At 45.2% G+C, this 12,469-nt stretch overlaps 1 protein-coding gene across 1 annotated transcript in view; it reads right to left on the bottom strand.

Moving 5' to 3' along the window:
• PTEN (phosphatase and tensin homolog) overlaps positions 1 to 12,469 on the bottom strand; it is a 49,149-nt gene that overhangs the window by 14,816 nt on the left and 21,864 nt on the right. Inside the window, exons 4-5 of the mRNA XM_053948757.1 lie at positions 8,768 to 8,811; positions 5,385 to 5,623 (exon numbers count right to left, since the gene is read on the bottom strand). Of these exons, the coding sequence (XP_053804732.1) occupies positions 5,385 to 5,623; positions 8,768 to 8,811 (283 nt within the window). The remainder of the gene's footprint in view (positions 1 to 5,384; positions 5,624 to 8,767; positions 8,812 to 12,469) is intronic.

Genomic DNA, 12,469 nt, shown 5'->3' with positions numbered 1-12,469 from the left:
GAAAACAAGTGTCAAAAACCTTGGATCAGCATCACTGCCAGGGCTCCTGGCCACCCCCTCCAGCCCGAAGGAACAGGTCAGTCACTGCTGCCAGCCCCCAGCACAAAGAGCAGGGCACTGCTCTGCCAGGTACTCAGGGGATGGAGCACCTCCCCACCAGGAAAGGCTGAGGGAATTGGGATCCTTCAGCCTGGAGAGGAGAGGTTTTGGGGTGACCAAACTGTGGCCTTGCAGTGCCTGAAGGGGCTGACAAGAAACATGGAGAAGGAACCTGGAGTGACAAGGACAAGGGGCAATGGCTTCCCACTGCCAAAGCAGATACTGGGAAGGAATTGTTCCCTGGGAGGGTGGGCAGGCCCTGGCACAGGGTGCCCAGAGCAGCTGGGGCTGCCCCTGGATCCCTGGCAGTGCCCAAGGGCAGGCTGGACAGGGCTTGGAGCAGCCTGGGACAGTGGAAGGTGTCCCTGCCATGGCAGGAGGGCTGGAACAACCCTCTAGGGTCCCTTCCTACCCAAACCCTTCTGTGATTCTCTGCTCTCCAAACACCCATATCCAGCAATGAAGCAAAGAATGCAGATTTTTCTAATTTCTTAAAAACAAACACCACAGACACCCTGAGGGTCATGTCAAAAATAGTCTCATGCTGCTGCTTTTTTGGGGATGGAGAACAAAAAATGTTTAACAAGAGGTGCCTTGAACATACTCTTAACTTTAAAGCACCACTACATTAAGGAGTTCTAAAATCTACCACTACAGGAATTACATTTTGACAGCACTTTAAGTCAAAAGACTAATGTTTGCTAATATCACTGTACTCAAGACTGATGCTGCCTTCTCTTTACAAAACATCCTGGAATATTTTCCCAAAAATGTGGAAAGGTTCATTAAAACAGGCCCAACAGCCCAAAGTGTTCAAACTCTGAGGTAAACATTTGCTTTGAGAGCATAAAACCTAAGAATGCTTTTATTACTGATTTTAAATCAGCTCAAAGCTTCACATAAGGGAACAGTTTTAAAGCTTTTAGAGCCAATACTTTCAAGTAAAATTGATAGAGATGAAAAATAGTTTCATTTCCCAGAAAATGCATTACATGGTCTAGAACAACCTGTAAACTGCAGACTTGCAACAGCCATCAGTAAGGAATCTTTCTGATTAAATCTGAATGTGGAATTGGAATAAACTGGAGATAAACAGATTTTTCATACACAAGTCTGTGAGCATTTGCTGACACAACCTAGACCTCTTATTTCTATAAACTTTTAGTTTCACCTCACAACAGCCAGGAGCTAAGAGTAGCTGGAGTGCTTTTAATTTAGTAGATCTCTATTATGCACACATGAAAATAGTCACTTCCTGCCATTTTTTAAAAAAAATGTTGATTATTATGTTTCCTTATCACTTGAGCTGCTTCTAAACTACACAAAAGGCCTTTCCCTGCAGCACTTGCACAATGACCTTCCCAAGCAGCCTTGTACGCTGGCCCTGGTTTTGGCTCAGATGTCCTCAGTGCTTATCACACCCACTCACTCCCTTAAGGGAGCTCTAAAGTTCTCCTTCCTGGGATCTGAGCTTCAGGACTGAGCAAATCCCAGCCCCAGCAGTGCCTGCCATGACTGCCAGGCAGGAGGAAAGCACAGAGGTGAGGAGAACACATCCTTCCCTCCCAGAGCTTCCTCAGGCCATAATGGATGTGTCCTATGGAAAAACCCCAGGACACCTGGCCAGGACAAGCAAGGCTGGGACCAGAACCAAGGGAACACTTTCACACTGCTAGTCAAAACCACAGCAAAGCCAGTTCTTGTCCAACAGGGCAGTTTTAGCCCTGCAGCCACAGTTTGACTCCCTGGAGACACAGCCCTTAGATCCTGAGATCCTAAAAGCAGTCCCACTGAAGCAGAACTCCGAGTTGTCCATTTCCAAAGGTCTGCATTCCAAGCAGAACACTTTCCTAACAACCTAACAGTGTTCCAAGGGGTGCATTCAACCACCACTCACTTTTACTCCAGAAGAATAAGGACAGGGAAGTAGTTCAAGCTTGTATTTCCCATCTATCACCATTTTTAAATAGATGTGAGAGAAGCTCCTCTGGGTCCCTATGCCAGAGCTTCCCAGGGCATCTCAAGCATTGCCAGGTGCTGCTCCTGGTTCTCTCAACATAGCACAGGCAGGACTATGAAGAACAAATATTTTGGAAACAATATTCCCACACTCCCTTTAGGAACACACCCTATTGTGAGAGTGAAGCTGCAGCCTCAGAGCAGGCCTAGGGCATCAGGTTTGGCAGAGGTTGGCACCTGAGCATGTCCAACAAACAGACACTAGAGCTGAGGAGCTCTGACATCAGACATGGGAACTCTGCCCTGCTCAGAGGGTCATTCTGAGGCTTCCTCACCAAAGTAATTGGGTTTCACTTCCTGTTCAGTTATAGCAACACCACAGAAACACAGCATAGTCTGGGCTGGAAGAGACTTAAAGCTCATCCAGTGCCACGCCTTGCCATGGGCACGGACACCGTCCACTGTCCCAGGTGGTTCCAAGCCCCAATGTCCAACTTGGCCTTGGACACTTCCAGGGCTCCAGGGGCAGCCACAGCTTCTCTGGGCACTCCCAACCCTCACAGGGTAGAATTCCTTCCCAAATATCCCATCTAACCCTACTGTGTCAGCATGAAGCCACTCTCCATGTCCTGCTCCTCCATCCCTCGTAAAGAGACCCTGTCCATCTTTCTTGTCAGCTCCTTCAGGCACTGCAAAGCCACAGTTAGGTCACTCCAAGGCTTCTCTTCTCCAGGCTGAAGAACTCCAATTCTCTCAGCCTTTCCCCTATGAGAACTCTTAGGAGCCATCCTTGAAAATAAACCTCTATGGTGCTCAAAGAATGCTCCTGAGTGGATCATCACCAGCATTTGACTAGCTGATCCCTATCCACTGAGCTTCTTTCCAAGCCTAATCCTCACCACAAAACCCTCCAAGGCAGAAGCAGGAATAAATAAAGACCTTCTCCAGCTGTAGGAAGGTAAGCTGCCAGTCTTTGTCACCACAGTAGTGTGTCAGTATCTGTCATAAGGGAAAAGTGGGGTAAACTAATCACCTCCAACAGTGGAAGCAGCAGCTTCTCTAGAGGACTTTTGTGGGGGGGTTACTTCTTCCCCAGCTCTGACAACAGACAAGTACAGTTCTTTATCCCATTTCAGAAAACCCTTCGTCTCCTTTGGTTCAAAAGGAAAATAAAAGTCACTCGTGTTCTATAGTGGTGGAGACCAACAGACACAACCATGCAGCCCACACTTCTTAATCTTCACCACTCCCTTCTTCTGACTAAGTTCCCCCCACTACAATGACTTTCAGAAGCCAAAAGAGTCAGCTTGTAGAGGAAATAAAATATCTCACAAGAGGGTTTGCTCAGAGCCAGCCTGGGCTCTGCCATGTCTTGTTGCCCAGCACAAGAACAGCCTGTGCGGCAACTCTGAGCCTCACCTACAACAACTCTCACTTGATGGTGCAAAGGCCTCCCTGGAGCTGCTTCTCCCAGCAGGCACTTGGGAAAAGCTGGCTCCAGAAGTACTCAGGGCTGTGCTCTTGACCAATTAGTCATACTTCCTCTTGCAATTAAGACTCACACTTCCTGCCAGCACAGCCTGAGCCCTCGCAGCAGCACTCTGCTGGGAGCATTAATGGCAGCAGTGGTTGTAGCTGGGCTGCTCTCAGCAGCTACAGGTGCAAAGTTGTCCTCACTTTAAACCAAGAAAATCTGGTGCCTATTAAAGCCAGTTTTCCTTTATCATATCTATGTTGGCCCAAAAAGAAAGAAAAAAGGCATCTGCTTGTCCCTTTGTGCAAACAGCTCTTTTGATGCCTCATTGACTTTGAATTGAGGAAGTCAGTTATACAAAGGTGTGGTGAAATATCAAATCAGAGAGCAGCACTTGACGTGCAACACTGAAATATGGGCCACAAGGGAAGAAATGGCTCCAGAAACCTGCACTGGAATACCTGTTTATAAACACTACTGAAGGATTATGTGAATCACATGCTGCCCACTGGCCACATCAAGATAACCATGCTCAAGTGGAGCTGGGAAGGGAAAAAAGTCAACTCTTGCAGTAGAGACACTGAAACCAAAACAAGCTGCTGGTTACAGACAGTATTTACAGTCAAGTAAACAAGGCTCTCCCTACTCCTGTTTGCTGAGTTCTCCCTCCCCTCCAAGATGCCCAAGGTACCCCTGGGTTACTGATAAACACCCAACTGGCCTTACCCCCAACTTGCAGAAATACAACCTTCTTTTCACAAAAGGGAAACTGAGGCTCAGCATTTCACTGTGTATTTGTTCAGTTCTGTAGTTTTCATGCAGCTTTATCCAGCTTTGGAGATAACCAATTATCAGCAGGAGCAATCTACTCTGTTTAGTCACTGCTCATTCCTAGCCTCTCCCATGCACTTTTACCAAAAGCCACAAAGTTTTGATGGGAAACCTTGATCTTGTCCCCACTCCAGCACTACACCACAACCAACTCAGCAGCACATGGAATAAATAACAGCTCCACCTTGTCAGCAGAGCAGACTGAGGAGTTTCTTACTCCTTCCAATGAATTAACAGCCAAGTTCTAAAATTCTTTATGTGACACTCTCAAGAGCTTTCAGACACGAAGCTCTTCTTATTGGAGACCAACACACTGAAATTAATACTTTGTGTAAATACTCCAGGAACAGGGAGAGGTTTGTGCTTGAGGAGGTTGAAACTGGCTTTCAGGGATGATCCCCCTGGGATGCTCAGCCAACACACTCAGGGAAAAAGTAGAAGACAAGCAGGGAAACTTGCTAAAACAACCTTAAAAGTCACATCTTATCATCTTTGGAGAAGATTTCAAACAAGGAGGTTAAATTCTCATTAATGAGGCCTAACCCTGCCAGAAAGGTCCTTAACTACCCTTTACAGACAAGGGGCATCCAACAGTAAGGGCCTTCCAATTGGGATATTCCCCTATGCATCTCCAAACCCCACCACAGCAGTTAAAGGAACGTGAAGAGATGAACAACTCATCCATTCAGTCAAAATCAGCTGGAACAATCCTCTCATTTGTCCTGAAAATGCTGAATGAGAAAGTTCACTGCCCCTCTGATGCACCATGCAGCACAGCAGTGCTGGAAAAGCCATTTAAAACCAACCGTCCAGGTCTTCTTGAACAGGACATGTTAAAACCAGGCTGGTTTAGTATTGTGACTAAAGGCTACTGCTGCATAGGAAAGCTTTTCCATTTCCATCTGCACTGATCCTACTGGAGCAAAATCAGACAACACAAAGGGTTTGAGCACCAAATGGATCTCAAGGAGGAAAAGCAGCAAGGTGCAGGTACAGGGACAAAAGAACAGCAACAGCTCACCTTCTTGTCTCTGGTCCTTACTTCCCCATAGAAATCTAGGGCTTCTTGGGCCCTTAAAAACTTGCCTCGATGCAACAAATATGCACAAATCATTACACCAGTTCGTCCCTTTCCAGCTTTACAGTGGATTGCTGCCACATGATTGTCATCTTCACTTAGCCACTGGTCAAGATCTTCACAAAAAGGTTTGATGAGCTCCAGCTGTGGTGGGTTATGGTCTTCAAAAGGGTACTGTGCAACTGCAGGGAGAAGGAGGAGTTCATCAGAACCTCAAAAGGCAAAGCAAGCTCAGGTCACCTTTGTGACAAGCACGTAAAAATTAAGTTATTCAATAACCCCCCCCCCTCATCTCACATACTGATATGTATTTTTAATTCCAGTATTATTCAGTGTATCATAAGCACTGCAGACATTTCTCCATTAATCTGTAAGCAGGCATCCTGCTCCATGGAGCACCTATTTCACACCTCTAGTGAGCTGAGCTGCACAGGCTCTGTAACATGAATTTTCCAGAATTTAAGAGCGTGCTGGCACACAGAATAACCTTGTGAAAAGCCATTACCCCAGCAATAATTAAACTACCTGCTGAGAGAGAACAAGGCCAGACCTCAGTCACTGGAACTTTGCTGAAAAATTACTGAACACGGTTGGGTCTACATTGGGAACAGAGTCTCAAAAGCTGCTCAAAGGCCTTGTGAAACAAAAACCTGCCATTTCCATATTTCAGAAATGGTAATTGGGAGAGAAATCTCAGGTAAGGCACTGGCAATACTTATGGGGTTTAGAGTCAAAGCACCGAACAATGCTGTCCTGTATTCACACACGCTTTTCCATCTAGGGATGAAAAGACTTTCAAGTGATGCAGGAAATGCAAGAAAACTCAAGAGAGCTAAAAATAAGCACTAAGCAGAGAGAAGCACCCAAACTTCTCCCACCTCAGATCAGATGAGGGACAGTATCACCCTGACCAGCAGAACTACACATAATGTTCTGGTTTCAGCAGATGAACTTGATGAAAGTGCACCCCAATTCTCCACCGACAGCCTTGGGATCTTACAAACACAACTCTGGTACACTTCAAAATTCTCAGCTAGAAACACCATTTCCTTTTCTGGGCTAAAAAATGAATACATTTCATTTTTTGGCAAGTGTCTGTATTGGTTTCGTAAGCACCACTCTGTAGTCACACATGCAAGGCTCCTTTTGATGAATCCCCAAGGACTCCAAGAGCACAAATGAGGGATGAAGCTATGGAACTGCTGGAGGACTGCAGGACAAGTCCACAGCCTTTTGGAAGGACCACCAACTTTATTTACTCACAGTACAGATTGCCCCTTTCATCTCCCAGAACAAATGGGGAAGCTGATAAAGTGAATAATCTTTGCCAAAGAGGCAACACATGCTCACAAACATGAACACGCAAATTCTTCCACATGGAAGATCCAAAGGCTCCCCAAATGAGCCTTAAAGTTTTATGTGAACTTAAAAGATGGAATTTATTTAGAAATCCCTAAGAAAAGAAGCTGCAAAAATGCTGCAAATCTTTTAGCTTTGAGTCTATCACAACTACAGCCAGCAAGGTTTCCATGAAAAGGGGAGTAAAGAAGTCCTGAAAGAACAGCCTGAAAACTCGCAAGTACTAATAGGATGCTGAAGATGCTCTCCAAGATTTGGAATCAAAGGCAAACCTTGTTGTACTTTCTTCAAAGCTGGAGTGAGAAGAGGAAATTGGTGTCCTGGGATGGTGTGGAGGGATTAAGAGGAAGGAAATATTAAGCTGCACAGTCTTAGAGCAGGGCCTTGAGAAGGTACAGTTTCTCAATGGATTTTGATTCCTTACAATGGAGAATAATCCTGCTTGCTCTCTCTCCCAGCCCCTGCACATTGCACAAAGAATCCCATAGCACCCAGAAGAGTTTATAAAAAAGAAAATCTGTGGCAAAGCAGAAGACAATTCCAGCATGGAAGGATTTCAGAAACTGGAAAACCATGGACACAGAGCTACTTCCCAAAGAAGATGAAGAGCTTTCAGTGTTTGGGGTTCAATGTGATGCAAGATCATCCTGGGTGAATAATGAACTATTCTAGTGTTTCACACTCAGTACAATCAGAAGTTCCCTTTGCAGTCAGTTCACTTCAGGAGATTTTCAAGTACAACTTTTGTTCCTCTGCTTAGGGAAGTCCTGAGTCATCAATTTGGTTATCTGAGGTTAACTAATTCGGGGATGAAAATTAAAAACCTCAGCATGTCTTGTGCAGAGGAGCTGTGAAAGGGGCTGTCACAAACAGCACTTGGGGCTGGGATTGACAGTGAAGGGAGCTGAGCACCCCCGTATCAAAAAGCAGAAACTCAAGCAAACATATGTTGTGGCCATATTAGAACATGTCCTCTTCTCTTGCTCCCCACAAAGCACTGCTCAAGCAGATCCTAAAATACTTTTTCCGTGCTGGTAAGTATGAAGTGAGGTTTCAGGGCACTGTCATTCAACATCCTAAGAGCAAATCAGAAGTGCTGACAACTTCAACAAGACAATTTCAGTCCTTCTATATTCAGACATTAAAGCAGCCAATTACATTTTGGTCATGTTCTAAACCCTCTTCCATAACTAGATGGATGGTTTAAAGTAATAATAATGGAAAATAGAAGCTGAGCCATTGCTATGATGCAGAAGAAGCCCAACATTTGTTCATCTCCTCCAATTCCGTAGGCACAAGGACTCCTCATCTACCTTCATCTGAAGCACAGGAACTACAACTTCTGAGCAAGAAATGCTCCTCTGCCCAAAGAACAAAGGTAAACCTGCATTTATTTATTGCCTGGGGAGGTAATTCTGACACAACAGCTACATCAGTAGCCACCCACAAGGACCTGGTCAAAAGGCACCCCTTGAAAGATTCCCCATTGCTTTTGGCAGCTCTGCAGAATGTCTAAGACCCAACTCATCTCAAAGGGACATCACATGGGAATTAATTTTTATTTTAGCATCTGAAGGCTCTGCCAGATCTCCCAAAAGTTGCTTTATACACATAGTGATAATGGCTTAAACGTTCTCCATTTCCATCCTTCATAAACACCAGACTCCTCTGAGCCTCACATGTAAATTGTACAAGGAATTTGTACTTCACTGAACTGAAACTTCTGTGTAACCCATTCTGCAGAATTATTTTGCAACTGCAGACTTTGTATTAGATCTTGATCTTTAACTGTCAGGAACATACTTTTTTGAAAGCACCAAGAATATAGCAAATTTTTCCAATGACTCAAAGCAGTCTGACATCATTCCTTGTGCCCAAATCTCCTACATGACTATTCATCAGCTCCTCCTTTAGGCCTTCATTCACTGAGGTTTAAAGAGAACACACATTAGGCAGTAAAAACGTACCTCTGCAGTTAAATTTGGCGGTGTCATAATGTCTTTCAGCACATCTGAAAAAGAAAAATAGATAAGAGTTCAACACAAGTCTCTGAGGCACTCCCAGCATCTGTCACACCCTGGAAAATCATGCATGCCCATCACCTTTATGATTTAAAACTAGAGGTTACACACAGGAAAAAAAAAACTGTTTTGCAGCAGACTGCTCACTAAAATGTGAATTGTTTTACTGAAAGGCAAATACTTACCCTCTGGTAATTGTAGTCCATGGCTATGTTTTAGTCAGTGTGACTCAATTCATGCAAGTATGAGTTGAGTATGCACCTTCTAACCCTGTGCATGAGCAGCTCCAGCACTGGAGCAGCTTTGTGCTGACAAACACATGGAAAGCAGACAGCTGTGACCTTCATGCAGGGATGCTGAACACAGAACACAGCTCAGGGTGCCTCAGCAGCAGTGTGGGTGCTCAGAGCAATGGGGATCACACCACAAACCCCACTACTATTATCACAGAGATCACTTGGATCAAGCAGAGGCTGTGGCACTGCTCTGCCACTTGGCATTGATTCCTGAATTTAAGTGACCCCTGAAGGCCAGGCAGCCACATTCCCCCCCCAGAAATGTGGGAAATTTCCCCTGAAAAATGACACATTGAATAGAATACCATGAGGGATTAAAAAATAGTTTGGTTGATACCAAGGATATACAAGCAATGGCTGAACACAGCCAATGCAGAGCTCGTGGCTCAACTGCACTAAATTTGTGGGTATTTGCAGCACATTTCTGAAGGCTCTGGAGATGCATCAGTCTCTCCCAACTCGAAGAGACCCTCTCCAGCTAGACAAGAACACAGCAAACCACACAGGATTTGCCTTACCCAGGGATAAACAGCAGTGATGAGACACAAACCACCGCTCAGCTGGGCTCTAAACCAGCCAAACCAGCACACTAAGAACAACCAGATCAGATCCTGGGCTAAGGGCAAAGAAGACCAGAGTGGATACCCTCCAGAATTTCCCTTGGAAGATGATGTGAGTGGAGGTGCAGTTCAGAAAGGAAAATTGACAACAATCCTGCCAAGACCAGCTTGCATGGGGACCTGAGCAGCCCGATCCAGAGAATGGCATCCCTGCCCACAGCAGGGGGGTGGAACAAGATGATGTTTAAGGTCCTTCCAACCCAAACCATTCTGGGATTCTGTGAAAGAGGACACCAGGCTGAAACACAACTGCTGGAGTCATTTCAGCAGACAAATCACACCTAGATCTTCAGTTCTGATTACAGCCTGTGCTCTTCACAGGATTCCAATTCCCACAGCAGTTTCAGGACTGCTATGAACTCATCTCTGCTTACCAGGTATGTTATGACTGCAGCCTTTGGAGCCATATGGAGCTTAGTTGACACTTTCAGACACACAAACTTCTGGGCTGCTCCCTGTGTGACTGTAACTGGAGCCTCCCAGTGCTGCCCTGAGCTCTGCCCATGACACAGCCACAGGCAGGTCTGCTGGGGCTGCACATGCTCTCAGGGCTTCCCTTTCCCTGAATTCCAGAGCCTTCTCAGCTCTACCCTCTGCTAGGGAAAAGCCTGGCAGCTTTCACAGCTCAAATCACATTGCTGACACTTCCTCTGGGTCAGAAGTGACCAGGTTAAGCTGGCAGAGGGGACTCCCAAAACTATTATCTGCACTGGAGCCTTTGAGAAGAGAGCTGGATGCAGGATGTCCAAGGGGGATGGAGCAGCCAGCAGCACAGGAACTTTGGGAGCTGCTAGGAAGCAAAGCAGTTAACACAAAGCATCTTATCCAGGAAAGTTTCCTGCTTCCTTTTAAAGAAACACCCAGCTCAAATGGGCAGTAAGAGATGAAAGTCTTCAAAACATTTAAAAAAATCCACAAATGGGCAGAAAAACCATCAAATTTGGAACTTTGAGAGAATATCATTGAGCAGAGTATCATGAGGGATTAAAAAATAGTTTTGTTGATGTCAAGGATACACAAGCAATGGTTGAACACAAGCAATGCAGAGCTCCTGGCTCAGCTGCACTAAATCGGTGGGTATTTGCAGCAGAAATCCCACCGACGCACACTCTGGGGATACTGGTGGGGCTTAATGCTTCAAGTGCATTTGGGGTGGGGGTTTTAAACACTGTGATAACTCAAACAGCATCGCATCTCCAGACGAAACCTGAATATTTCTTGGTATTTTTGGGGTTTAGGGAGGGGTTGGCTGATTTTGGGGTCCTCCTTCGGATTAAAGTGAGTTTAAAGCAACCCAGAAGCAAAGTGCTGCCAGCCAGGCACCCTCCTGGTCAGTCATGGTGCCACTGCTGACAGGACTTTGGGCTTCCTCTGCCAGAGCCCAGCCCCAGGGACACAGCAAGCACAGAAAATCCCCATTTTCATCACAGCTCCTTCCTTTTGACCACCTGCCTGCAGGACAGTTCAAGGAAACCCACTGGAGAAGATGGAGAAGATTACAACAGGGCAGGTGACAATCTGTCAGCATGGAAAGATAGGAAATTCAAGTGGAAGAACAGATTTAAAGGAGATTTAAAACAGATTTAAGGAGATTTAAAACAGATTTAAGGAGAATACTGAAGAAATAGCAAGGGCAAACAAGGGAGGAGCAACACAAGAAGGAAAATTTAACTGCTCAAACTGCTGGGAAGTTGAAAGCCAAGACGTGAGGATGGGGCATAACTGACATTATTTCAGAAAAATCTCTAAATCCTTTTAGATAAAACTGCTCCATACATTATTATCAACTTCATGGAACAGCTACCTTAAGAGAACTCAAATCCCATGACAGATTTTGAAATAATTCTGACTATAATCACGTAACTCCTCTGAACTCCCACCTCCTCCTTTGAAACACAGACAATAGATCATTATTTACAAAGGATCAGCTTAATCTGAAGAAATGGAGTTCTCTGGAATACCTGATGGATGCAATTCCTTCTCATCTCCTGACCAAACATTGCCAGAATGCACCTGATGGCATTTTATGTGTATAAATTTTGCCTGCATAAGCATTAAGATATCTCCAGACAGTTTTATCCTCTGAAATGTTTCATCTGAGGATGAATAAAGTAATTCAAAATAAAAGCAAGATTAACTTGTGATTGTTTTGCAGTTAACAACAAGAAAATAGATTTTTATATAAGGAACCTGAAGACAAAAACTTTGGCACACCTGGACAAGTTTTTTCCACAGCTGAAAACACACAGGGCAGCAACAGAAATGTCAAATTCTTTTGTCTCATCACTGCTCTTCTCACTTACAAACTTTAAAAAGCTGTTCCTGTGCAGGGCTGGGGGACTGAGTTGTGCTTTTTTTGCAGTAAAATGAGGCAGCTGGCAGACAGCAAAGTGGAAACTTAGCAAGGATCTCCTCAGGGAGGTGGTACTTGAAAAGATGCTCATCAGTCTTCCTAAAAATGCTCCTTTCTGACAAATTGACTCCAGCAGCCTCTGGCTGTTAGCTGGCACCTCTGGAGCCACACTGGAACAAGGGGCTCAGCACACCCAGACCCTGTCAGGGACACCAAAGCCACCCTTTCCAGCAAGTGACAACTGCACTGTCCCCAGGCAGCAGCAGGAGATTGGGTTTAGCTGCCCTTGCTCTGCTGCTCTAAACAAGCAGGGGCTGCCAGGAGGCTTTGGGGGGAATGATGAATGAGGGGAGTTTGATTTTAAATGATCCAGATCTCC

Source organism: Vidua chalybeata, chromosome 8 (assembly GCF_026979565.1).
Source record: "Vidua chalybeata isolate OUT-0048 chromosome 8, bVidCha1 merged haplotype, whole genome shotgun sequence".
Taxonomy (NCBI): Eukaryota; Metazoa; Chordata; class Aves; order Passeriformes; family Viduidae; genus Vidua; species Vidua chalybeata.
Note: the sequence above shows the minus strand (reverse complement) of the source record. Positions and strands in the feature narration are given on the sequence as shown.